The 27,203-nt window shown below is 38.0% G+C and overlaps 1 protein-coding gene across 1 annotated transcript in view; it reads left to right on the top strand.

Annotated features, from left to right (window-relative positions):
* Positions 1-27,203, top strand: part of USH2A (Usher syndrome 2A (autosomal recessive, mild)) — a 393,962-nt gene that overhangs the window by 335,888 nt on the left and 30,871 nt on the right. Inside the window, exons 61-62 of the mRNA XM_009994736.1 lie at positions 1,035-1,389; positions 26,029-26,256. Coding sequence (XP_009993038.1) covers positions 1,035-1,389; positions 26,029-26,256 — 583 coding nt within the window. The remainder of the gene's footprint in view (positions 1-1,034; positions 1,390-26,028; positions 26,257-27,203) is intronic.

Here is a 27,203-nt window from a genome sequence, read left to right as displayed (position 1 = left end):
CCAAGGGAAAGAGCTGTTTTGATAACTCTGTTTTGAAGATGAGTGCTTGCCTTATTACAACTGTTGCAAATTTTATACGAGAAGGGGCCACATTAAAAGGGGCTGAGGATCATCTGTAATCTCCTTTGATACTTAAATTATCATCAGGTCCAACACAAGCAGATCCGTAGTAGGAATGCTATATATGCATATATAAGTATATATGTACAAAAAACAACAACAACAACAAAAAACCCTTGTGCCAAAAGCCTATACAGTGAATTGTCTTCATATATTTTATTTTGCATTTTTAAACAAAAACAGCATTGGAAAAAAGATGTCATTTATTACAAAAGGCACTACTTGTGATATTTTAATGAGTTTTTGTGGTGGAGCTGCAAATTCTGCTAAGTTTATACACAAGGGATTACGTACTCCATTCATAAGAAGAAAAGGGGTATTTATTGTGAGCAAACCGGAACTGAAAAGTGCACAATTTTGGGTTTGATTGCTATAGAATATTTATCTCCTGTTCACTAGGTAGCATCTTTCTCATGTAAACTGGTTGTAAGTTTTCCATAAATGATGCCAAGGTGAGTACCTCTATAAAGAGTTTGATTTTCAGAAATGTTGAAAACTTGCATCCATACTGCAACTCAAGTCATTACTTATCAACTACATAAAAAATTTCACCTTCTAAATTCTGAAAGTCTCAAATCTAATGTATTCTATCTTAAAAGGACAATATGCTGTTGTATTCCCACTGCCACCATGAACAGACAGCACACTTTTTGGACATGTTTTATAGTATTCTTCTAGGAGAATAATTAGGTGATTGCCTCAAAAATCTGTTCTTCACTACGCAGCACCTATCACAAGTTCAGGAAAATGCTTTTAAGATGCAAAAGTAGACACATCCTTGTGTCTGCAAAGTGTAGATATACATTGTGTACTTTTCTGAGGAAGAGGTTGAAATTAGAAATTCAGGATCTACCACCATGGGAGTATTACAGTTATTTTCAATTTTAAACACATTGCCTTTGATTTATTTTCAGACGTCCTGTGGGCAGTCAAGAAGAGCTGCTTTTGTTCATCTGGGCTGAAGGAGCTTTGGAATTTATTGATGCATCTGATGCTCTTCAGCCTTTTACTCTCTACGAATATCGTGTCAGAGCTCAAAATTCTGTGGGCTCAGTGGACAGCCTGTGGGCTTCAGCCCAAACTCTGGAGGCTTCCCCATGGGGCATGGCAGCCCCTTGGGCACAAGCAACAAGTGCTTATTCAGTGCGGCTGAACTGGACCCAACCTGTCTCCCCCAATGGTGTCATATCTCTGTATCGAGTAGTCTACCAAGAAAAACGCAGCGATCCAACATTCAACATCCCAGCTTTTACAGCACTAACTGTAATGGTAAGAACTGGACCACAAAACCAATTTTAAATTGTCTTTACTTTGCTTTGATCTCTGTGGTATTTTAAAATCGCATTAACAATAATTTGAAAAGTGAGGTTTCAATTGCCAGTAGTTCTCTTGGTTTAAAATTTGGTTTTGGCCCAATGCAGACTGAAATATTTCACATTAATATCTAATTCCTAGTAGAGGCAAGTAGATTACTTGAAAGTGTGGATGGATCATGTCTAATTAAGCACATATCTAACTTTGTCAGCCTTGCTCTGAAAATACCACCTTGCACTTTTTGTCTGACTGTTGAAAGAGTTTCACAGTTTCTGCACAAAGAACAAAATCAGTCCTCCTTGTGTATAATTCTATTTTTTTAAATGCAGTTGGAATCATGAAATGAATGAATTCATTAGTAATTATATAGGTCATATAAGCAACACATTTGTATGCTTCCCTCATTAATAAAAGCAGATCTGCTTTTACTTTCACTATATGTACTTAGATTAGAATGTTACTTTTTCACTGCTAACATGTCTTTCCATGAAGGGATTTGCCAAACATGAGTGTCTGTAAATATTACATTTCTATGCAGTATGTAGAGGGATAGACACAGGAAAGGGCAGGTTGTTTGGTGAACTGACTAATAGCGTTATGTAAATCAGTGACAGAAGTGGTTATGATTTGTGCAGTTTCCACTCCTTCTCCCACTTATATATTACATTCTAGTCTTTCTATAAAAAGACAGCATATAGATAGTTGAACCAAGCTACTTTTTATTAGGATAGCTGCTGTACTTGGCTGTCTTCTAAAAATAAGTTTTAGAAAATGTTTAAGGAAGTTGTAATAAATGTGAGTTTTGTCAGGAGTGCCACCTCAATTTAGTGAACCTAGAATTTTCTCTAAATTGTGATCATAGGCTATTTTTTTATTGGATGACACCAGAAATCTCCTAAATTCTTAATTACCCCAATTATAGACTATCTGTTTGACATTCAAGTAGGATCCTAAAGAGCTTTCTCTACAATATCCAATAGTAACCTTTAAGTAACTCTCCCAGAAAATTTTGACATGACAAGGTGGGAGAAGTTTCCAGCTCAGTTAGTTTTACATCCTCTTGTGATCATGTGGTTCCAAATATCAAGCCCCCTAGAAGCCTAAAAGGATTAAATTTGAAATACATTATTTTCTGAGAAAGAAAACAGATCCTGAACTGAATGACAGGAATATATTGGGATTTTAAAGTTATTTAAAGTTATTGAAGTTACTGCTACTTTAGTAGCATTTTGGTACTTAGATCTCTTAATTTGTTTAAAAAAAAAAAAAAAATCACAATCATAATTGTGATGGGACTATCCAAAGATTTCAAAACCAGAAAAATTACAGACCTTCTTCTAATACTGTGCTTCAGCAGCATGCAATGTGTTGCTGGAGTATCGGAATTGACGTGGCTGGTCATGCATTGCAGTGTCTTCTGAGCATGCCAACAACAACAGAAAATGTCCGAGATGGTTGTACTGTGAGTAATAAAACCTACCAAAATGGTCTTTTAAATAATGATGCCACAGTGTGTTTCTTTAACAGCATCAGTTTAAAGCCTTTCAAATTAACAAGCTATTATTTACTGAATTAGTATTTTTCTGGCTCCAAAATCCTTTCTTCTCCCCAAGCACTATCCTGAATCAAAATGACATTCTGGCAGCATATGTATAGCTGTTCTACTAGTGTTGCAGCAAAGCTGACTTGCATGTTTTTTCTACTGTCCTTTGTCACGAACACATAGATTTTTTTTTTTCCTACTCCTTTTTATTTTTAAATATTATACTACCCTTTGGGGAGACATCGTTCTGCACAGCTTTTCCATCAGTTGCACTCACTTTAAGCTGTTGCAACTACATTAACTCAATAGAGTTGTTGCTGATTTATACCAAGAAGCTGAGATCTGAATCCTACCTCTTGTGAATAAAGCAGAACAGCTAAAGCTTTGAATCAAAGTTATTGACATAAAATGCACAGAGTCCTGTTATCAAAGATATCCTCAGGAGTTCAGGTCAATTATCCCAGCAGGCAAAACTTGCACACCAACTTTCAAAGTTATAACCCCTTAAAAATAGAATCTTATCATGAAATTGCTGATATACCCTTAGCTGTAGCTTTGTGAATGAGACACTTTAATTAAAATGTAATTCTGTTGAAGGAACTAGCATTCCAATGATTAAACTTCTGCCCCTTTAAAATATAGCTTTCAGGGGTACTAGGCTAAATCATTTAATCTCCTAAAGCATCTCTATTGGAGCTCCCTCGTGGGATACACCATTAGTCATTCTCTCACACAAGCTTCCATGTTACAAGCAGGACTTAAAGTATTAAGCAAGCAATGAGTTCGGTCCTTTATTTAATCTGTTAGACTCCATTCTTATCCCATTAGATTATTCCAGAAGAAAAGCAGTGCTACTATCACGGTAGCCAATCCCACCCTTGCTCTTGTCTGTTGCATCCTGGTTGCCTGCCACAGGACATAAAGCTTGACCAAAACCTAAAGTAGAAATATATTCCTTGTCACACTGCAGGACACAAATTAAGCTCTCACTAATGTATCTGGAGACTGTTCTTATTTGTCAGCTTCCTTTCTATCCATTTCCGGAGCCAAATAAGAAGCATCTTATGGGTTTTCAAACCATTTGACAGACTTACCCACTCTACCTTCCCAAAATGCAGCTATTCACTCCCCAGTTAAGGTGCATTAATCTGTATTTGAATTAACAGGCCAAAGGTGTGGCTGTCCAGTGCTTCAAGGTTTTTATTGACCCCCAAGGTGCATTAATCTGTATTTGAATTAACAGGTCAAAGGTGTGGCTGTCCAGTACTTCAAGGTTGACCCCTTGAAATTTTACGATGCCTGTGAAGACAAAAATGAGAACGCAGTTCTGAGAGCAAATTTTGCTGCTTCTCAAACAAAAGAAGGTCCTCCCTGCACTGTTAGAAGCAAGTGAAGTACATGTGAGGCATTTTGATGCTTCACAATTAAAGAGGAGTGACACCCACTTCCCCAGCTTGTTTAGCCAGGAGTGTAGTGACAGATGTTAGGTGACAGCAAGTAAAATTGACATTCTGGTTTATTTGCAGAGCAAAGTCAAGTCAAGAATGGTTACAGCAGTACAAGCGTCTCCCAAGATGTCTCAGTTCATTTTAACCCTCTAAAGCAAGAATGATATTTAGTGTGTTATTGACGTGAGCATTAATGTGAGACAGATATCTGTAGGGGAATGGATTGAGAGTAAGTTCTCATTTACAGAAATCTGCCTAAAGTAACTAGATTGTCAAAGCAAACTTCATACTCTTGTGAACTTAGGGCTCAAGCTTGTGAACATAGTACCTAGAGCTGATTACATTATAAAGTCAGGACCTGACAAATTGCATCAAAGCATCAGAGCTCTTTAACTGTTTTATTGCAAATGTTGCCTTGAGGTAAAAATATGGGTAAATTTGGACTTTTCTTTGGTAGATCTTTTGTGGGTGGGTAATGTTTCTCCCATGACAATTGTATCAAGAATTTGCTTATCATGACCAGGAGAACTCAAAGCCAAGGAGATGAGTAAAAGATGTAAGAACATGTAGCTGTTAGAATGTGCTTGGAGAAGGAAAAGCATGCAGAGCTGAAGGTTGTAAAGAAAAAGTCTGCCTTCATTGGGCAGTGACCCCCGTTATTACTGTGTAGAGTCATGGCTGTGGTGTGTCATGTCCAGCTCAGCAAAGCAGAACTGGAAGTCCAATGTGCTTGTTACAGGATGCAAGAGACAGGTGTAAGCATTATAAGCCTTATTCCTGGGAAATCCAATCTAGAAGCACAGGTCTACTCACATTGTGTTTTGCTCACATGTATGAGGCTCTCAGGCTAAATTTCTCCTACAAGGCATTTTTATCTGCTCAGGGTGTAAAAAATTAACACATCTCTTAGCTGATACCACTGCACCAGCAAAATCTTTGGTCTGGATGCAGCTCTGCTAACAGTTGAGAACATGTGTTGGCTTACCTTACATTATTTAGGGAGATGGTATATAACTACACTGGCCAAGCTCCTCTTGGCAGATTCTTCATCTGTGTTAAGGAAATCTGTAGACATATTGCAGAAAAGCAATAATAATAGAGACTTTGGTAGGAGGGTAAGGCTTTGGCTTGCATGATTATGTTGTCATAACCAGACATTAATTTGTACATCAAATATATAACTGAAGGAAAAATAATAAATAAAGCCTACAGGCTGAAAAACTCCATTTAAAATTATTATATGAGAAATAATCTCATATAATGGCCAGTACTACCATATCTATGTGCCTCCTATGGAGGATTTTACAGATGTCTGCAGTCTTGCATCCAGAGATAGTTCCTTTCTATTCATCACATTAAGAAATACTTAATACATCTGTGTGTGATCCTTCATTCCTGTTTCCTCATATAGACCAGTGAACACTTGGCAGCATTAAAGATGAGCTACCATGTAGTTATTAACTTCCTCATACATAATATTATTCTGTAATGCAGTATGCAGGACTGTACATTGCAGCTTTCTTACAGAAGACAAAATTAAGATCATAGGCACAAGTATAAGAAAAAATATGCCAAGTAGAGGGACCAGTGAAACTTCTTTACACATGTTTATTTCAGACACCTAGAAAATGGACTGCACTTTAAGAAAAGGGAGTGAGAGCAAACAGAGGAATCCCTCCACAGGCTGTAAGTTCAGATGTGCTACTTAGCAAAGAATGAAAGCTGTGAACTGCAGTGGAGGGCAAAAGTTAATTAGGCTACTGTGCTGCTGTTAGTGAGTGGAAAGTAGCCACAACCAAAACCAAGATGGCTGCTCAGCAGTGCCCTAATACAGGCAAAAGATCATATCCTTAGCTCTGCAAGGGCTTATGGGTTAGGGGGAAATCATACACAGATGACTAATTTTTTTATGGTTCACAGCTGATCAAAGTGAAATTCAGCAGCTGTTCAGGACAAGTGACCACTCTAACGGCTGTAATATAACCTGCTAAATAGAGAGGGAATTGCACGAGAGCAAGAGGTTAGCTGTGATTATCGGCAGGTGAGTGCTTTATTGAAGTTGAAAGACCATTAACATTGATGGAGTAATTATTTCAACTTGAAAGTAATTACCTTGATGGGTGATAGCTTCTCCAGTGTTCCTAGATTTGATTGGACCAAACAATTGTGAACTCTTGAAGCCTAGAAAAATATTACAACAATACTGCAATGTTTAAATTACTGAAACCACTGGTAGAGTATTTTAATTATGCCTAACAGTGAAAAGATTTTAACTTACAACAACTGGTGACCTCTCATGTATAGAGACATTTTCTTTCTAATTTCAATGAAATGACCCACACCTACTATGTGTGTGCTGCATGTGATGGGTTTGCAAATGAGTCATTTGATTTAAAAGCAGTTTTTAAGATTCAAAGCCTCGTTAGCACAGTTTCAGGAAGGGCTTGTACTGGAATTGCTGTAATTGTTTTATTTGCCAGGAAAGCCCAATAATATAAAATGCTTTCTGTGTTTTAATCTCTAGACTGTTAAGTTTACACAGGATGAATACAGGACAAGTGCTCCTTCACATTGAAAGCTGCTAAAAAAAAAAAAAAAAGAAGTGAGAGAGGCAATCTGTGTCTCACAGATTCTGTTGTTTCCATGCTGCTGCAGAATATGCTGGATTTGGCACTACAGCTCTGTTTAAATAAGCATTTGGATTGGAACTACGATGCCCCTCCAGAAACTGATTAAGTGCTTCAGTAAGCCCCACCTATCAAGACAGACTTGTAGAATTGCCTAATTAGAGCAGAAAGGATGAAATTGATTGTTGTGCAACTTTGATGATTTTGAAGTACTGTGGTAATAGAACTGGATGAGTACAGTGACAGAGAAAGAGAGAGGGTTCAGCTCCCCTATTTATATCATCCTTACCATAACCAAGAACACTTCAGTGTCTCCTGGATGCTTTCAGCAGCCACAGAAACATAATTTTAGACCCTGCTGGAACTCTGCCAAGAATGAAAGAATCTTTGTCAGTTGGGATGCACAGTAGCAGGGAAAGGTTTATCTGGTGTCTGTGAGGTCTTAATATGTTGTCAGGCAACTGTTGATTCAAATTAGTGAAGGTTACAATAAAGGAGCTTACTTAATTACATTTTCTCTTTAATATTTCCTCCCTAGTTCAGTGTGCAACATGATGTTAACATAACTTTGCCCTTTGATAAATTTTTGGACCAGAAGCAAAAAAACTGGTATGGTTATGTCTGACCATGCCTGATTGCACATTCTAAATAGACTGGATCAGAGTGCCTGGATCAATAGGTGTTGGTTTGTTGGGTTTTTTTCCTACAAATAAATTGGTTACCTATTTGGAAATATCTAGTGTATTTTATCATTGGGTTTCTCTTTGTACAAGATCTACTTTTCACCGATTCCTTACATCTTTTTTCTCATTGATGAATGAAACACGTGTAGAATTAGGTCTTTTGAGGGATATTTACGATGTCTGACTTCAGGCATCTAACTTTGTTAGACACATGAATGTCCTTTATAGATCTTGAAACCTCCAGAACATCTAAGGTATGGACTTGGCTGCAATTGCTTTCCTCTAGTGCCACTTGTGGGCCACTACTGGCATATGTCAGTCAAAGGAAGGTGGTTGATTTTCAGTTGAGTAATCAGCTCGTCTTCTGTAAATTACACAATAGGATTATTCAGGATGACAGATTTAAAAGATGGTACCCTCTGACAGAAAGCTGGGCAGCAGTCTGGAATTAGTAACCTTTTCTGTTTGTGCACCTGCAGTCATAGGACAATAGGGAACAAGATGACAAAGCCTAAAGGTAGATACCTAAAATGAGATTGTATAAATGCTCCATATGCTTTTTCTCTAGATATGTTTTTACATATGCTTTGTATTTGTGCTTTTCTCTACAATGTTTTTCTGTAAGTCTTGCATTTCAATTGTGAGAATAAAATTAAGCTAACCAGGCACTGTAGAAAAACACTACTGATTTATAAACAGTATGTTTTATAAACATAAAATAAGCAAACTAGAAACCCTCCAAAACCTCCACCTTATTAAATGTAATTTGATAAGAAGATACAATATGAGGTACATTCTTCTTTTTGTTCCATGTTGTGTGTGACTGCACTAAATATACTTTGAAAACAAGGTTTTGGTAAGCTACAGATGCTTTTTCATGTAGAGTGGGGAATAAAAATGGAGAAGGAGAAGGCAGAAATTTGTTGAGTAATATGTACAGCTGTTTTTTCAAATTAGATATCTGTTTAAAAATGCTTAATTAGATTTGACTAGATTTTAATTCACATTTACCCATCATTCTTAAGTGGATAGATCAGGCAACTCCAAGCTAACTCTCTTTGTTGGTGAAGTCATAGGGCAGCTTCCTAAAATCCCCAGGGTCATGCCCAACAGATACAGAAATTGTTCAGCTGGTAATTAGTAAGGCCATTCTTCATCCCCCCTCCATCCCATCCTCCTGCCCCACTCCTCTCCAAGGATAGTCTTGTATGCAAATTGGCTGAGATGTGTTATGTCATATACTTAAATTTCATAGGGAATTTTAAGAAGGACTGTGCAATTTTAGTAAACAGGATTTATTTTTTTAAAAAAGCAAGAGCAAGCCATATGACTCATGGGAACTGGTAATATAATATAGAGCCTTGTACCTTTGGGGACTCCATTTGAGTCTAATCCAGGTCTACAGTCACCAAAGTCATTTTCATCAAACAGCCGTTGGGTGTCCTACGCAAGATAAGTTTAGTATTCTCAGCTGACCTCCTGTCCTTTCTCTTTACTGCTCCCTTTTGAATTCGTTCCCATCACTCAGCTTCACAGCCTCATTCAAGCTCATCTCCCCTATGCTTGTTGCAGTTTCCCATTTTCTGTCTCCCAAGTGACCTCTCTCTCTCCTCCTTTCAGACTTTAAAAAAGCACTGAAAAGTGTGTATAATCTTGCCACACTCTTTTTTTAGGGGGCAAAGCCCTAATTCCTGCACAGTGATAAACATGAGTTTATCAACATAAAGCTCTTTGGAAGTGGGAGCGGGTGTCCGTCTGTTAATTTACAGCACTATATACATATTATTTTTGAGACTATAACAGCAATTATGGTGAATAGGGGCCAGATGGCCTCTGTATCTAGAAAGCAGAATGGCAGTGTATTTTTAATGGACTTAAATGTTACTTTTTGTCAGGAAGCTAATATTAAATTCTGTTTTATAGGTGCCTGTCAGGTGAGTATAGTTCTAAGTTTTGATTTTTGTTAAAGTAATTTCTAATGTCATGCCTGGACACTAAAGCCCACTAAAGCCTTGTTCTGTGGTGGGGTCTTTGTTGTTCCTTTTTTTTTTTTTTTTAAGGATGGTTATTGATCTCTTGCTGAGCTGAGATTTCAGTTTTATGCCAGATAGTTTGATTAATGGGTTGGTTTCTGTAAGTGGACTGAATGGGGATAGGAAGCACAAGCCGCTTATGCCGCCAACCCTAACTCCGTCAAGACGCATAGCTCATTATGAAACAGTTATCAACTATACATGAAAAATTAATTGGGCTCAGTTTGATTCTGAAAAGGATCAGCTTTCTACTTGGCGGTCCCTCCAATCTTTCCAGATGTTGCACGCTAGCCCCTCGAGAAGCAGCGAAGGGAGATGTATTAATACATTGTATTGATTAGATCAAGACCCCTGACAGTTATTTGTAGAGATACCATCTGGCTGCTGTTCGAATTCCTTCACCAAAAACAGGACGTGACATGTTATTAATCTCAACTCTCTAAGTATAGACAGTTGCCTTTTCTGCTAAACCGCATTTTACCATTCCGTAGGAGATGGAAGCAGACCTGAAGGGTGCTGAAATTAAGGTTATTACACAAATTGAGCCATATGGTCCAAATATTTCAGCAAGAAAATTGCCAGGCAATAAAAATTGCTCCTGCCTTCCTAATGGTGTAAATTACAGTTTAACCATGGCTCTAATGATGTCCTTCTGCCGCGCTTAACTACTGTTACATGAAGGACATTGTTTTAAAAATATAAAAAACAAGTAAATGCCAGCAGCGTGTTTTACAATCTGTTAGTGTGTCATTAAGAACACTGTCAGAATTACATAAACATAATGGCAGGCAACCTAGCATACAAAAGAATGAGTATGGAAATAGAAAGTGTCTTGAAAACTCCTTTAGCTCTGTAATGTCAAGAGCCCTTTCCCTTCTGGAACTTTTCCAGTATGGGAAAACGTGGCTGCTTATTTATTCCAGTTCTCACACAGGCTCTGATGGAGAGTTAAAACCAGAAAAAAAATACTGAATAGTTCGATGCATTTTGAACAGGTGACACTGGAGGGTTATAAATTTACTATCACGTTATACTCTAACTGTATATAAAGTTAACTGGGTATGACAAAGGAATCCAAGATGTGATTCTGTCTTCAAACTGAAGGATTGTTTTTATTCTTTTGGATCATAAAGGGGTTTTCTGTTATTTTTCCAGGCTTTTTTGAAGAATTGCAGAGTATTGAAATGGTTTCAAAGTTCAAAAACTCCATGAATTTTACTAATAGACTTAGCAATCCTAAAAATGTCTTTGTTAAAAATAGCTGTAGTTTATGTGCTATTAAAAATAAAATTTAAGTAGTTATCTAGTCATCAGATGGATTGCTGACTGATTCTGGTGTTTCATGATACAACATGGAGGCTAAATTGCAAGTGAATTAAGGAAATAATTAACCAATGAGATTTCACTTGAGAAACACTCAACCAGCTATTCAGTTGGTAAAGGAAAAACTCTGTACAAAGAGTAAAAATCATGTAAGGTTATGATGAATGCTATTTGAAATATTGAGTTTGACTACTTCTACTTGAAACCATGATCAGGTTTTAATAGTTCACCTATAGCAGACTTTTAGGCAAGATAGCCTAGCACAGCCATGTTACTGTAAGCTTGGGACATGGCTGACTGGGCACACAGGTGTGAGTCATGGGAGGAGAGCTCTGAGCAGTGTGTCCCAGTCTAGTAGATGTGCCTGCTAGAAACTAAGGGGTCCTGAGCCCCACCACTGCCTTGAACCATGTTCTGGGTCTGCTGAGCAGGCAGAGTGTCTAATTTCCCCACCCATGCACCTTTGGAGACAGAAACTTCCATGCCCTTGCAATTGCACTCAGTTTCTGCTGGATCTTCATGCTCGTGGAAATGCGTTTTGACCATGCTGAAAACACAAAGAAGTGATGGCAAACAGACAAATGGAAGAAAGGAGATTGTGAGTTAGGCCAGATGTGCTGGTTGGAGAACAAGTTGACAGGCAGCACTTGCATTTGTCTTCAAACGTAGCATAGTTTATGAATCATGTGAAGATCTCATTTGTGTGTCGAACAGCAGAAAGTTGGAAGGGAGCTTTTAGTCTTGAAATATCTCAATTGAGCCCAAATTGACAGTTAATCAGATTCAGTAAAGTTTAAAACAGTCTTTCGTGCTTCTCAGTACCAGTATAATCGCAAATTAAAGCACCAAAAAACCCTAACTAATTCACAGTTAGTTGGTTGGTTTGTTTTGAAAGAAAACAAAGGCAGAGAGCAGTAGGCTCTTCTGAGGATGGTAGTCTGAAGACTTCCTATGTACAATATATTAATTTACATACTTGTCATCTGTATTAGGGCAGAAAAAATTCCAAGTTATTAATTTATCCCATCACAAACTACATGTACTTCCCTCAGGACCTTGAATTTTGTATCTCACCAAAGTTAGGGAAACAAATAACAAATGGGACCTAGAACATCTAGGTGTATTGTACTCCCCCCACATGCACCCATTTTATTGTTTAACTGTAAAAATGTGTTTAATTTTAAAATATCTTTCTTCAGCATTCATCAAATAAAATTCTTCAATGTTTAGAGAGAGTTTCCTCCACTATCATCTGACAGGATGAAAGATGTAGAAAGGACATGCTCATTGAACTGCTTGAGTGCCAAAAAACAACGATGAGCATGGAGTGAAAGTTTCTACCCATGAAGTGGAAGGGCTTGCTGGAAGATCCCCTGCCAAAGTTGCTACCATATTCAGAGAATTTTTTCTCCCTTTGTTAGCAGGTGCCATGTTACATCCTTTAGGGCATCAAACATCATCTGTTATACCTCTGGCAGCTGCAGGCTGCTTTGCTCACTTCACTGAAAACTCTGGAAACTGTTTCCTCCTCCCTTCCTTTCCCTTCACAAGCCATCCTTTCTAGGAGCACATTTAGAGACTATGATGAATGGTACAGGGAGCGAGAATTAATACCCATCCTAAGGATCTTGTAGAAAATAATTTCTGCCTTTTTCAGATTTTTTTATTAAGAACTTGTTTCTACTTCCAGATATTCTATGCATCCTGCAGTAGTTAAGACAGGCAGGACTCTGCTTTAGTCAGGTCTTGGCCTTCGAAGGTCTCATCTTATTGAGGGCTGTGTAGTTGCACATGCAAAACCAGAGGAGCTAAATACACACTTACATGTCCAACCTATGACTCATGTAAGAGCAGCAGGTGGACCTGCAGCACAATATCTTCCACCAAGGTCTTTGGCTCTGCAGCTGTAGATGTCTTTTTTAAACTAATCCATGACTGTTGCACTCTCCTTCTTGGTGTAGCATATGTGTCTTCTAAACACTTCTGTGCCCACAGCACTCTAACATAGAGACAAGATATGCTGGGATATGGTCCATCTGAATGAGACATCTAGAGTGTGTGTTGTCTGTGTGTCAAAAGTACTCTGAGGTGTCGGATATTCGCGACAGGAATGTGTACACAGGTTCCAGTATCTATTTAACCTACTGGGACATACAGCAAATTGTTACTCATTTTACTTCTGATTTTTGCTCCAAGTGCTTTTCCAAGCCCATTTGCTGCAGGTTTGAATGCATCAATTCCCACCCTCTGCAAAGTTCCTACCCTAAGCCAAATCCTCCCTACAGTGTGGAGGATTCTACTCTACTGGCTGCAAAATATGCACCAAGTTTACAATTGCCCCACAAATCAGAATTTCAAATGCAGGTTTCACCTAGCAAGAGAGTAACAGAAGTGATAAATTTTCTGTATTTTTGTTACTCTGCACAAACAAAATGAATTAAACTTTGCAGAGCTCTTCTATTTCAACAGGCTTTAAAAAAGAATTAATGAGAAGTCTGGAAGACATCTTTCCCAGATGAAGTGAAGTATTACTCTTGTCATTATGGCATCGTAAAATTATTTTTTATTGTTTTCTCTTCAGGGGTTCAAGACAGATGATAATTTAGATTTTCTGTAATGCTAGTCTATGCTAGAAATGCTAGACCCATGATGTACCAATAGATCACGAGATTTATGCTATAGTTGTAGCTTAAGACAGTGACATATTTAAGTGCTTTGCTTAATGTTACTTGAAAGTCCTGGCCTAAAAAGGCTGAATAGAGACCTTAAGAGCAAAAGAGAAGAAAAACATCACCCTTTCTACCAGGTAACACAGTAGTTTAAGCTCTAGTTTCTTTGATGCCTAATCCAGTGCCCCCTTTGAGGACAAATAATTCTGAGAACATGTGGGTTTTAAAAAGGCAATTTCTGAGATAAAAAATTGCAGCTGCTCTTTAGCATACTGCATTTTTCCAGCTTTCTGGCTCTGCACAGAAGCATCACAACACTTTCAATTGCTTTGTTAACAAACCTCTGTAATGATACTTGATTTATAATGGAAAATTTAAACTGCACTGATTTGAGTAACATAATCTCAGACTCAAAATCATTTCCAACATGGAAATCAGAAGTCAGAAATGCTTGCTTCAATTTCATGGGTTAACTAAACCAAATCCCTGTTGTGGATTAATGCCATCTACATACAACATTTAGTTTTGTTCTTCTAGGCATGAAGACCTGATGTAGAAGCCTTGAGAAGGCCAAAGGAAGCTTCTGTTGAAGTGCTTTGAAACATTTCCAGTTTAACTTCTGAAGTTTTCAGTAGTTCTCTGGTTTTCAATCTATTGCTGTGTGCTGATAGCAAATATTGTCACTGGCTTCTTGACTCCCTGGGTCTTAGGTGAATTTCAGCAGAAGTCACAGCTCTGAGTTTTAAATGCTAACTTAGATGTCCAAGGTAGGCTAGTCTGTATAACCTGTCGTGAGAGAGAGTGAGGCTCCTCTGAAGTGCTATTCAAAACAGAAGTGAAACATCTGGCTTTCCCTTTGCAGGGCTCACCCTTCCTCTGCACATAGTATAGAGAATAACTGAGGACACAAGCCGCACCAGTTTTGTGCCTGACTGTAGGTGCTTTGGCTATTTCCCATAGGGCCTATCTTCATCTTTGAGCACTTGAATGCATTTACAAGTCTGGCCCAAATGACTAAATTGTAGTAATTTCTTTTTGGATTGCTCATTTATAACATGCATACATACGGCTAATCAATAGACGAGACGGTGAGACTAGTGGATTTACAAGTTAATATGCTGGAGTCAATAATGTGCTCTAAAGACATTCTCAATTCTGAAACCAGAACAATTTGTTTTTTATTAAGCTTAACTATGTACCTGTTGACTTAGCCATCTATTTTAATTCCCCAAGAAACTTGAATATCCAAGGAAAATACTGAATCAGAACTCAACTGGTTATGCTTCAGTCGTTTTCAAGTAATATTTCAGAATTTATGTCTTTCATCTCTTCCTTAATTTGTGCATCTTGCTAGTGCATGTCACAAGCGCTTAGACTTTCTTCTTTTTGGCAGGAACTTTGCACCAAGATGCCCAAGCCACACTAGAAAGGACTAATGAATATGTAACATCATGAAAAGACACAATTGAAGATTGTGTTTTATTTATGCGTTAACATTTAAAAGCGAAGCTTGCTAGCTGCTTTTCCTGTTCACACTGCCCTGGATTTACCTGTCTACTCTTCTGTGTATGCATATGAATTTAGTGCTGGTCTGACAGCATAGCAAATGGGAATGGGCAATCTACAGACACTACCTCATAGGCTGTGTTAAGCACACACCTTAAGAGGCTTAAGCTAGAGGGAACTGTAGGCATATGATCCTAGGAGGATCTGAAAGTTCATCTATCCACTGTATTCGCTTGGTTTCAAGGCATTAAACCTGCAAGTAGCTTCTCTTCCAGTTGCTCTACCAAACTCTATTAACAGTTTGTTCTTCTTATCTTGTTTTCAACCCTTGCAGTTGATTCTGAGCCTTCATATGTTAGACATAGCTGCTATGGATAGGACAACAATATAAACATAATCTTTTTTGGACCTCATTAGTGTTGTCAACAGTGCCTGCCCCTGCAATGGAAAACCAAGACTTTGTTCCTGTTACCATCATGTGACATAGGGGATTTTCAGGCTACTTGTTGAGGCTTTCCAATAGCTTATAAAGCCAAAAGGGGCAGTGATCCCCTACAGCAAACTGCTACTCCAAACTTGAGGGAACATCCCACAAGTTCTGGAAGGAAAGTGTCAGTATTTTGATATCAAGGTGCTTTGCTGAGGGATATGTTGCCAGAGCGTACACCTAAATACGTCTCTAATCAATATCCCCTGCCAATTTCAGAAGATGGGCTGAACTTTCCTTCAGCTACAGAAGAGAGGACATCCTTACCTGTGTGAGCAATGTGCTCTGGCCTTCTGCTAAGGGTGATGGCTAGGTACAAGAAGTGCAGAGCAAATCTGTTTTTCCTGGCATGGGTTGGAATAATTGAACTGCACCTTTCCCAGACTGATACCTGCTCACTCTCGTTTACTTTCAGCCTGTCTCTCTTTGGAGAACAAATATTTCAGTGTAGGAAGTGTAAAACATTAAGGGAACGAAAGAAATACCTGGTGAAGGTAAGCCTTTCAAGGAACAGGGATTTGTATTTTTTAAATACCCAATCCATTTTTAAAGGTGACATTTTAAGTTCAGCCACATATTCAGACTAAACTTGGGCCTTTATAATGCTGCTCCAAGGAAATTGTTTGTGCTTAGCTTTTAGTATCTCTCAGAAGTGATTACATACATAACAGGCAAAGTTTGAATGAAAAGCTTGTACTATTCAGTACAGGGTAGAGAAAAAAGAACAAAACAGTAGGAAGTAAAAGCCTTTTAGTCTCCTTTAAAATGTTGCTTTTATTTTCCATTGTGCTGGCAGAAAGCAGGGATTTAAAGCTGTGAATTGCCTTGAGGCTGTGTTATCTCCATCTACTTAGCAGCAGTTAGAACTGCTCTTTTTTGCATGTGTTGGGTGAGAGAGACAAGGACTGGGAATGCCTGAGAAAAGGGAATAAAATAAGCTTGCATTTAGCAATAATGTGACACGTCTATTGTACCTGTGTAAAATGGGATCTAAAACAATACTGCTAGTTTCCTGAAGCTGCACACAGTAACACAGGGGGATATCCTGAGACTTAATTAATTAATGTTTGTAACATGATGTGAGATCCTATGATGGAAAGTCACATATAACTGCAAAGTCTTAATTTTATGGAGCACAACTGACATTCAATGGCATTTTCAAGGAGAGTGATGAGGGAGTTCACCTGTAATCTATGTTAAGATTCGTATTGTCCTTGTACAAGTTCCCTTAAAAATTTTCTTCAAACTTTTTTTTCTATTTACATTTTCCCTATTATGGCTGTTGAGCTGTGAAAAGGCAAAAATGTATCGGGGAAACATAAGGGTTTTCTCCTCTGTTTTTTGTTCACCAAAAACACAGCCAACCTGTCTTTTTCAAATTTTACAGAAAATATAAATCTTCAGATACTGTGCCCAGGTCATTTTAAGATCACATGGGAGAAGTTTTACAGTGTTCAGAGACACTTTTCTTTGCAAGATCATGTATGACATAATTTGAAAGAAGACAAAGAATGCAGTTTATGGCACAGATACATTTAGACAGATAGAGTTACACAGATAGGATTGTTACAAACGTCATAGCGGAGCAATGTGAGTGCTTGAAAAATAAAACTTGAAAAGAAACCAAAGCCAAAACATTTAATAGTGGCAAGGGAGTGTTCTTCCTATAACAAAGAAAAACTGATTGACACACGATACCTTTGGCTGAGAAGTTCAGGTACAAAAATTATCCATTTTTATGGATAATGAAAACATCCATGGTTTCATGATACTGGTTTAAAATTAGAAGAGCCTTTCTGCAAAACACATGTCACTCTGGACATTGCTAGAAATAAAAAATGTATTTGAGACTAAGAAGGCACTGACTGCTCTGATGAGCCAGTCCAGATTTTGTTTGTTCTGACAAAAGCATCTAACTTAGTTCTGGCCATCAGCCAATACATCAAATGGAAAATACGGTTTATGGCATTAGGAAAAATGTAACATTAACCCCCTAATGCTCCATATTAAGGGATGTACCCCCTACCATTTGCAGGTTTGAGCCCTGAGGCTCTAGCTGCTGTTTCACAGCAGCAGTGTTTTTTCTTTCTTTTGCCATGCCTACAGACAACATAGAACAAATCCATGAGAGGAGCAACATTCCTAAGTATTAAGGAATAGTGGATGGAAAACTGCTGCTCAGCAGGAGCACTATATGTGGTACTTATTTTAAACATATTACTGGAGTTCAGCTGTATGAGTGCAGTAGTTGTAATGTAGAGATACAAACACCAGCCAGTGGTTTTTTTGCCTTTCCTGAAGACATATTTTTATCCCAGATTATAAAGCTCCACCTGAACGATCATTCATTCCTATTCCCCCAGTGACCAAGGCAGACTCAACAAATTGGAAGTTCTACAGTGCCATAATGAGTTTATGCAGATTCCAGGTTATGAAGTGTGTGAATTTGGAACACCACAAAAACCTCCCAGCTCAATCCTGTAGGGTTTGACATAGCTTTAATATGATGCAGGATTTAGTATACCATTAAGTCTTTGCTGATATATTTGCTCTATCCTCTTACTCCTACCAGCTCTCCACAAAGCATGTCTACTCAGCTTAAGACCAGAACGTACAATAAATGTGTGTGTTACCGAGTGTGCCACATAGGTTTTTTCCAGGGGGGGGTAATTTTTATCTCATGCTTTATTGTAGCTCAAATAAATAGTGGGGTTTGGGTTTGTTGGTGGTTTTTTTTTTTTCCCTTCAGATTCTGCCTGTCTTATTTTGAAGAGAAGCTTGGTCTGGTTCTTCATATCCAAAATTATTATTGAAAGCAAAAACTATTATTCAAGTTCAGTAACTACATCAGATTTTGAGCTGACCAAAAAACAAAGTTTGGGGAAAACAGTCTCATAAGGTATCTAGTTTATAAAAATAAATGCTTCATTTCCTTTCCATCACGTTCTCATGAGGAGTAATAAATTTGGTTTAAAGTGAAAAAATGGAGGTGAGGGGAGGAAGAAAGGTACAAAACTGTGTTTTATTATACAGTGGGTCTTGTGAGTATTGTTAGAGATAAAATATTAATGTTAAAAAAACATGTTGACATCGTCCTCTAGATGGTGTCTGTAGTGGAATGTCATGTCATTGATATTTTGTTTTGTTTGATTTATTTAGTCATGCAGAAAAATCTCTTTTTGGATTTCAGTATTTCTTAGTACAAATTAGACAAATACAGATGCAAACACATTTTTGAGAAGGTGGCACTCAGCTATGTGTGGGGAATTTTAAATAAATAATGGAATGGGGAGGGGAAGGGAGAGGAGAGGACAGGAGAAGGAAGGGAGAGGGAGAGGGAGAGGGAGAGGGAGAAGGGAGAAGGGAGAAGGGAGAAGGGAAGGAGAGATCTTAGTGAAATAGCATGGAGAAGGCTACTAAGTGTTGACTTTGCCCAAAGAGGGTTTTTTTAAGGTTTTACCAGCACAAGAGCAATATGGCTGGTGGCTTTAAAGTGTGCTGCAACAAAGGCCAATACAGTGATTTAATGCAGCATGCTAAATGTGCTAGAGTTCATTTTAATGCCCAGTGCTTTTCTTTGCGGTGCTTTGCTTTCAAGTCCAAGCTGGGGATTCAGATGCCTGGTGAGGCTGCAGCAAAATCGACTGTGAAAACAGGCATCAACTCCCCTAGACAGATTCAGCTGCATACAATTCACAGTTCCTTACATGGTCTGCCAGAAAGAAGGGAAATGAATTACAATGTCGTATTTCTGTATCAGGTATTAATTGTTTTTTGCAGAACATTTGAAACTTAGATTGCTTCTGCTTCTAGAGGTTTCTCCCTGGTGTAGACCACAAGCCCATGCAGGACATGGGAAATTGTTCAGTTCTGCACTGAGTGAAACATGGTATGATAATTAATTAGTTTGTTTGGGCTTTTTTAATTAAAACAAACCAAACAAAACCAAAACCAAACAAAAAAACCAAACAAAAAAACCCCAACAAAATAAACCCCAAAAAAGCAACCAAAATAAAACTGCTAGTGTGGTACTGTTAAGAAAGGATGGGAACATCAAGTCACAGAGGACTGGATGTTGATGGCAAAATTACACTCTGTTTTAAAAATAAGCTGCAAGAATATTCTTAAAGTTGGAAAAAAAATCATTACATTTTCCAGGAATCTCAAGGAAAGAATATTTTATTATAATATAATCAAAACTTATGTTTTAATAAAGAAGTAATTTTCTATATTTTATGTTCTTTACTTTGTAACTTGAATATAATCTAAGATATTTTAAAAAGATTTTTTCCTATATTTCTTGATTAAAAAAGCAAGCTCAAGTTCCTGAATATAATTTCTTAGCCATGTAGAAGACTGCATCAATTCACTTCAGGGCTGGGAAAAGAAGAGTGTTTTTTCAGCTCAACCAAAGACAATTTGAAACATTATGGGAAGGCTGTGAAAGGCATGTAACAATAGGGCAAGGGGTAATGGTTTTAAGCTAGAAAAGGCTAGATTTAGGTTGGACACTAGGAAAAAGTTCTTTAATATGAGGATCACTGGAACAGGTTGCTTAGAAAGGTGGTGGAGGCCCCATCCCTTGAGACATTCAGGGTCAGGCTTGATGGGGCTCTGAGCAATCTGTTCTGGTTGGAGATGTCCCTGCTTTTTGTAGGGGGGTTGGACTAGATGTCTTTTAGAGGTTTCTCCCAACTCAAGAAATTCTGTTATTCCCTGGGCAAAAATGTTTCAAAATTATTTTAGGTTTAATAAGGAAATGTCTGGTTTAATACACTTAAAAAAAAAAATATAAATAAATTTAGGGGTTTTTTTCCCTAATATTTGTTTTTTTATATACCATAAAATTTATCACCAATGTGGTGTCACTGCTATTGAAAGCCTGTTGAGTAATACCAAATAATATTTAGGTTTAATAAGGAAATGTCTGGTTTAATAAACTTTAAAAAAAAAAATAAATAAATTTAGGGGTTTTTTTCCTAATATTTGTTTTTTTATATACCATTAAATTTATCACCAATGTGGTATGTGTCACTGCTGTTGAAAGCCTGTTGAGTAATACCGAATCATATTATCATATCATATCATATCATATCATATCATATCATATCATATCATATCATAATGGTGATTTAAAAATAAAAATACATGTTGAAAGGCAATTTTAAAATTCTAAAATGAAATGTGAAGTTCTCAAAATTAAATATTTTGAGTGAAATTTATAAAAAGTTAAATTCAAAAAAATATTTTTTTTTACAAATTAGGAGGAAAATAAAAGTGCAGCATCAATTTCTGGTAAATATAGAGATTCTGGTTACCTCTAGGCAAGATATTTCTGGCAAAATGAATAACACTTTGGTTTCTGTTTGCCTAACCTTTGAGATTTTTCAGTACTACCATGGCAATAATTTATATTCCAGTGCACACTGCTACAGGAAGGGACTCGTAGATTACTTGTGCATTATATCCTTGTAAATTTGAGCATAAGGCTTTAGGAATAGAATAATTCTTTAAATTAAAATTACTCAGTGTGTGTGATATAAGCCCAAGAGGGAAGGCAACCAAAAGGACAAGTTAGAGATTGCATATGAGTATGGACTCAGTGCAATTTTTAGAGTGAAGGCAGAGGCTAAGAAGTAGGCTTGGAAATAAGAATGAACATCAGAGTCAAGGTGGAAGCACACCCAGTGCTTTACAGAAATGGCAAAGAACCTGGATTAGATGGGGAACTGGATAGGAGGAAAATGACAAAGGGGAGGATAAACTCAGTATCTTAGTAAAACCCCAAGCTTTCCTTGTCACTTATGTCACTTGTAGAGGAATTGGTCTGACTTCCTTTGTGAAAAATTTGAAAATTGGCATTGGAGGATGGTTGGATTAATGTTCTGACTGCCAGAAAAGTGTAGCTTTTTCTTCCCTTGTCTTGGGAGAGTTCAGCATTTCTGCCTCTGTAGACAAAAGAATGTCATATGACTTTACTTTCCCATCATTTATGTCTGGGTGTTAGGAAAGAACAGGTTTGGATCCCTGTACAACTACTACCATTAGTAGTGTGGTAGTATCTGATGCCACTCAGTTTAGTCAGAGACTGACAGAAATAGCCAGCTAGCTTTTTAATCAGATATTGAAGATACCTGCCAAATAGGGATTACTGTAATAAGAGAAGCTAGAGAGAGAGAAGAAACCAGAGCCTCACTTTTACATGGTTGCTGATGACTTGCTGAGGTATGATGACCACCCTGGAAGAGGAGACAGATCTTCAGTGGTTCAGAGATCTTCTGATCTATCTGTTGCATTTTGAACTCATGCCTGGAGATCTGGGCAACTGGGGAAGGTGGCCTGCCTTGAAAAAAAAGGAAAACCCCAGAATGACACCACTGGGAAGTGCTGCTTCATCAGATCAATGGACTCAAAGATGACTAGGTTGTGGAGTTGTATGCAGTTTAAACATTTGTGCAGGGAGTCCACCCATGGAGGGTATTATTGACAGCTACAAATCAATGCTAATTTTTGATCATTTTCAACCTAAGGAGACCTCTTGACCCTGTTGCCACCTTTGGGGCACTTCAAGTAGTCAAAAGTAATCACAGTAGGCAGTGTAAAATCATCAGACCCTTGAAGGCTGTGCAGCCTTACCCGTGCCCCGAGACGAGGAGCGAGAGGCAGGGAGAAGGGCAGGCACCTTGCATTATGGATGTGGCTGCCTTTGAATGGCATGAAAGTCTATGCTAATACGTTTCCAGACTTTAACTGACTTCTGTGCTCATGAATTAAAAAATAAACAAACAAAAAAGGCAATCTGAAGCAAATCTTGGTGGATGCATTATTCATGATTCATGTTTTCTCATTTTATGCTTCGAAAAATGTGTTAAAACAAGGGTTATTTTTTTTAAAAATAACCTTTATCCTAATTTACAGTTAGAGAAGTGGACTTAACTGAGGAGTGTATTTTTTGCTGTTAACAGCTTGTGCTGCAACTGGCAGCCTGTGAGGCACTTTACATGGCAAATACCAAGGGATGGGGACAGGCCTGGGGATGGGGATGGGGCTGTGGAAAGCACGGACTATGTCACAGGCTGAGCTCAGGGCTGTTGTGCAGAGATTGGAGCACTGTTCCTCCTCACAGATCCATTACAGGAGGAATGTGAGAGTTTACACACTTAAATGTTTCCTGGATTATTCTTAATATAATGACTAGATGAATGAGAATGCTTCCCAGTAGGAGACAGAGAAAAGAGGACATCGGATTTTAGTCCATCGGATTTCATGGTCAGTCAGTCTACAAACATCTTAATGTTCCCATTAAAATTTTGTTTTGTTGGTTTGCTTTTAATGGTAACTGAAATCTGGCCTGTCAGCAGTGTGTAAACATGGGACACATGAGTTCATGGCTCTTCAGACAAAGACTGGGAGAACCTCCCAGGCAATGATTTTTCTTCTGCGCCTGCCTAAGGCTGTGTCATTGTCTGCTGAAGCCAAATGTTACAGTGCTGTCCTTTACAAGGTGTATTTTGCCATTTTTATTTGACCATTCCAGCACGACAGTATTTCTAGGCTGAAAATGTCATGGTAGGACACTAAGTAATTCTTAAAAAGAATCGCTGAGGCTGCCATCCATCCTTTTCTCAGCATCAGCCTTTGAAATGAGTAAATTCACTAATGGCAATGGCAGCAGTGTAGGGGGAGAAAATGTGAGTTCCTATTCTGGGAGTATGTCCCTTGAGCTTAACTTCAAAACCAAACAAAACAAGAAATACATGTAAACCATTTGCTCTTCAAGAAGTATCTGTAGGAGCCAGGGATAAAAGTCATCCCTGAAAGGAATAGTTTAGAAGTCTCCAGAGAACATTATGAACTGCAGGCAAGGAAATCCCTCCATCCTTGTTTCATTTCAAAGTGTGGTAAGGATTGTAAATAATTAAATATTGGGTTTAGTGAGAAAATGGTAGAGGGTGATAAAAAGTATGCTGGTTTTCTGTTTAAAAAAAGAAATCAAGTGTTTTGTATCATTGCTGTCACAAAAGCCCACCCTGATGATGCAGCTTATTAGAAAGCAGAGCCATTGCTTTTATTGTGGTGTTTGTAAGAATGTGTTTGTGCCTTTGGAGAGCCTCTGTGTAGCAGTTCAGGGGCAGTAATTTAATGTTATGTGCTCCCTTCCTCCCATCTCCACCCCCGAACTACAGAATGTAAATTTCAGGCTTTTAAAAGTTTTGTTTTGAAAACCCAATAGATAACTGTCCTCATAAAAACTATTAATACAGACCACATCCAATTGTAAAGCTAATTTTAATCATGTTTTGTGCCAACATAATTTCTGGTGCCAGATTTTTATGCTAAGCATGAACTTCAATTTGAGCTCTGTTCTTTAACCTGCAGTTCATAATTTTGCGTTCGGCTGTATAGGGTTCTGGCCATGGCAGTTTGAACGCTTCCACTTTCAAGGATCTAAGCCATAAATGTTTATTAAAAGAATCTATAATGAAATCAGTTTTGTTATTTTTTTAATGGCTGCCTTGAGTATCTTGGATGACTGAACGCACGTTGTTAATCATTAAGTACTCGTGTTACCAAAAGTGTTTGATAGTATTGCCATCTAGGGGCTGAACTAAATTCTCCATACTGAAATAAAGTGTAATTGAACAGGTGCTGCTATTGACAATGTACATATGTTTTTGCTTTATAGCCCACATGCTTTCCATGTTTCTTATGACAAAAGATATCTCTAAATGTCCCACAGCAGCCAGAGCTTTTTTATATATAATCTGTTCGAGGTGATTGCTATTTGCATTTGAGTTTATGCTTTTTTGGCAGTGATGACTGGGAATTCCTAACAAAGAATTATAGTTTTTTGCATTATTAATCTTGCTAGTGTTTGCCCTGTTTAACAGAAAAAGGAATCATTTATCAGAAAAGTATGTTTATAATCTGTACTTGTGGCATCTTCAGATTTAATATTCATAATGGTCATTCAAATGCTGTGCCATATTTATCTAAAAGGCTAACTCATTGTTGTGAGGAAATAACTATTTAAATATTTATGATCTAACTTTTAATATTTTAAAAAAGAAATTAATATTTCTTTAAATTTTGTTTCTGAGTCTGATAGCTTAACAAATGTTTAAATATTAAACAATTGGAAGCATTAGCCTTTAACAACTTAATATGACTTAGTGAAACAGTGAAATTGGCTTCAGCTGGTTTTGCCACATGAAAGAAACTGAATTCCTGCATTCCCATTCTTGAGATCTATATAATTAATGCAAAGCACAACTAAAAATGAGATTAAATATATCAGTGATCAGCATATCCCCTTTCTTCCTTGACCCTTGGATGAGCCAAATCTGACCAGTCTTATATCAAACCATGTTTCTCCTGTTCTTTATTAGCCACCAGATCTTTTGCTGCTGTTCAAAATAACACTGCAGCTGTATTACCTTCCTGCCTAGATCTAAGTTTGTGCTGAGGTTTGTTTGGCCTCATACCCAAGCAATTTCAGACCTGTCTCAGATCCTGGTGAGGTGGATGAAGCCATAGCAGCGATGCCAGTGGCCCCTTCAGGCCATGGCTGGTGTCTGGCTGTCTGCACACAGCCTGGTGTCCTTGTGCTGGCATGGGGCAAGTCAGCCCCAGGCTCTTCAGCCTGGGCAGACCCCGGTGGGATTCACAGACAGCTGTGCTCCTCCTAGCCTCTTTCCACTGGTGCAGAGATAATTTGACCAACCCTGTCAGCAGTAGGGCAGCTTCTTCCAACCTGCAGAAAGAGGGAGCTCTTGTTAGGCTGCTCCACAGTCATCTTACCTTGTGAATTTATCTTATCTCAAGCAATATCTTTACAAAGCAGGAAGAGAGGCAAGCAGGTAGAACAGGACAACATACCTATTGAGTATCACATCTCCACACAAGAAATATATAAGGGTTCCATAGAGGCAGGCATCACGCATATACCATGGGTTTTTACAGGTGCTTGAATCCTCCAGAGTGCCAGGCACTCTGGTGCTCACTGCACAAAGCTCCCACACTTGCTATAGAAGTTGTTTGCTCACTGAGGTTTAGACTGCACAGGAGCTGGCTCCAAAGCCTCCACTGTGATTCTACAATTTCTTTCTGAGGTTCAGCTATGGAAACCCACCAAAAGATCCTAGTGACCAGATGGGGTTATTCTGCAAAGCGGTCAGAAGTGACCCAGAGCCGAGACCTTATTTTCCAAGTGACATAAATCACAGATGCTGATTACTATTTTAACTAACTCAAACATCTGTATTCTTGCTTCAGGGAACAAGGCATCAGGCTCATTTATTTGGATTGAAACCTTTCACAACATATCATATTCATGTTGTAGCTGTAAACAATGCTGGGCAGGTTTCAAGCCCCTGGACATCTGTGCGCACATTGGAAGCTTCACCCAGTGGCCTCAGCAACTTCACTGTGGAAAAGAAAGAAAATGGCAGGGCCCTGCTGCTAAAATGGTCAGAGCCCTCCCAACCCAATGGTGTGATTAAGGTAATCTTCATCTTGACGCTTCACTTGATCAAAAAAGAGAAGAGAAATGCTGAATATCAAATTAAAACATTTTTTTGCTGAAAAGGACTCAATCAAATGCATTATACTTTAAAATAAGACAGAAGTCCTATGTAAGCACAAGATGCTCTGTGAGTGCTCTCTGCTTGTGGTTGTATTAAAATGGGTATTAACGTTCCTGTGCTGCACCATGACTGTAAATGTTCATTTACAGTGAAACAAATTGTTCATTTAATATATAGAAAGCTGTGCATGAAAGCTCATAATCTTACCTGGCTTACACTAGACTGTGTTTGTAGAAAACTTGAATTTGACAGAATATTGGTCTGAAATTTGGAACTTCTTTTAGATAGATGGTTTCAACTGATTATAAATCTTTATCTGCAAGCTTTGCAGGTTTATTTGGCACTTTTTTTGTGTGTTTTTTTTTAGAGTTAGTTTGTGGGAAGCTTTGTGCTAGCCCATGAGAGCCTCACAATGAAACATGATAACAAACAAATATAATTAAAACTGTCACTAAGTGATTTATTACTGCATCCAAAATGAACAAAAAAAAATATAATTGGATCAAAGTATTCCTTTTGTATCAATTATCTGTTTGTACGGTGACTATTTCTAGTAAGGAAATGAGTTGCTGAACCATTGCTAAATAGTCCTTACCCTGTTGCAAAGATGAAGGTGTCTCATCTTCTGGTTATTGCCAAAAAAAAAAATAAAAAATTAAAAAATGAAGTTGACATATTTTTTTGCTTCTATCCTGGATTCTGTCCTTTCTTCCCTCCCTGCCCCTTCCCCTCTTCCCTTCCCTTCCCTTCCCTTCCCTTCCCTTCCCATCCCTTCCCTTCCTTTCCTTTCCATTCCCTGACCTTCCATCACCTTCCATCACTTTCCATCACCTTCCCATCCCCTTTTCTCCTTTTCTTCTCCTT

Source organism: Chaetura pelagica, unplaced genomic scaffold (assembly GCF_000747805.2).
Source record: "Chaetura pelagica isolate M959 unplaced genomic scaffold, ChaPel_1.0 scaffold2, whole genome shotgun sequence".
NCBI lineage: Eukaryota > Metazoa > Chordata > Aves > Apodiformes > Apodidae > Chaetura > Chaetura pelagica.
Note: the sequence above shows the minus strand (reverse complement) of the source record. Positions and strands in the feature narration are given on the sequence as shown.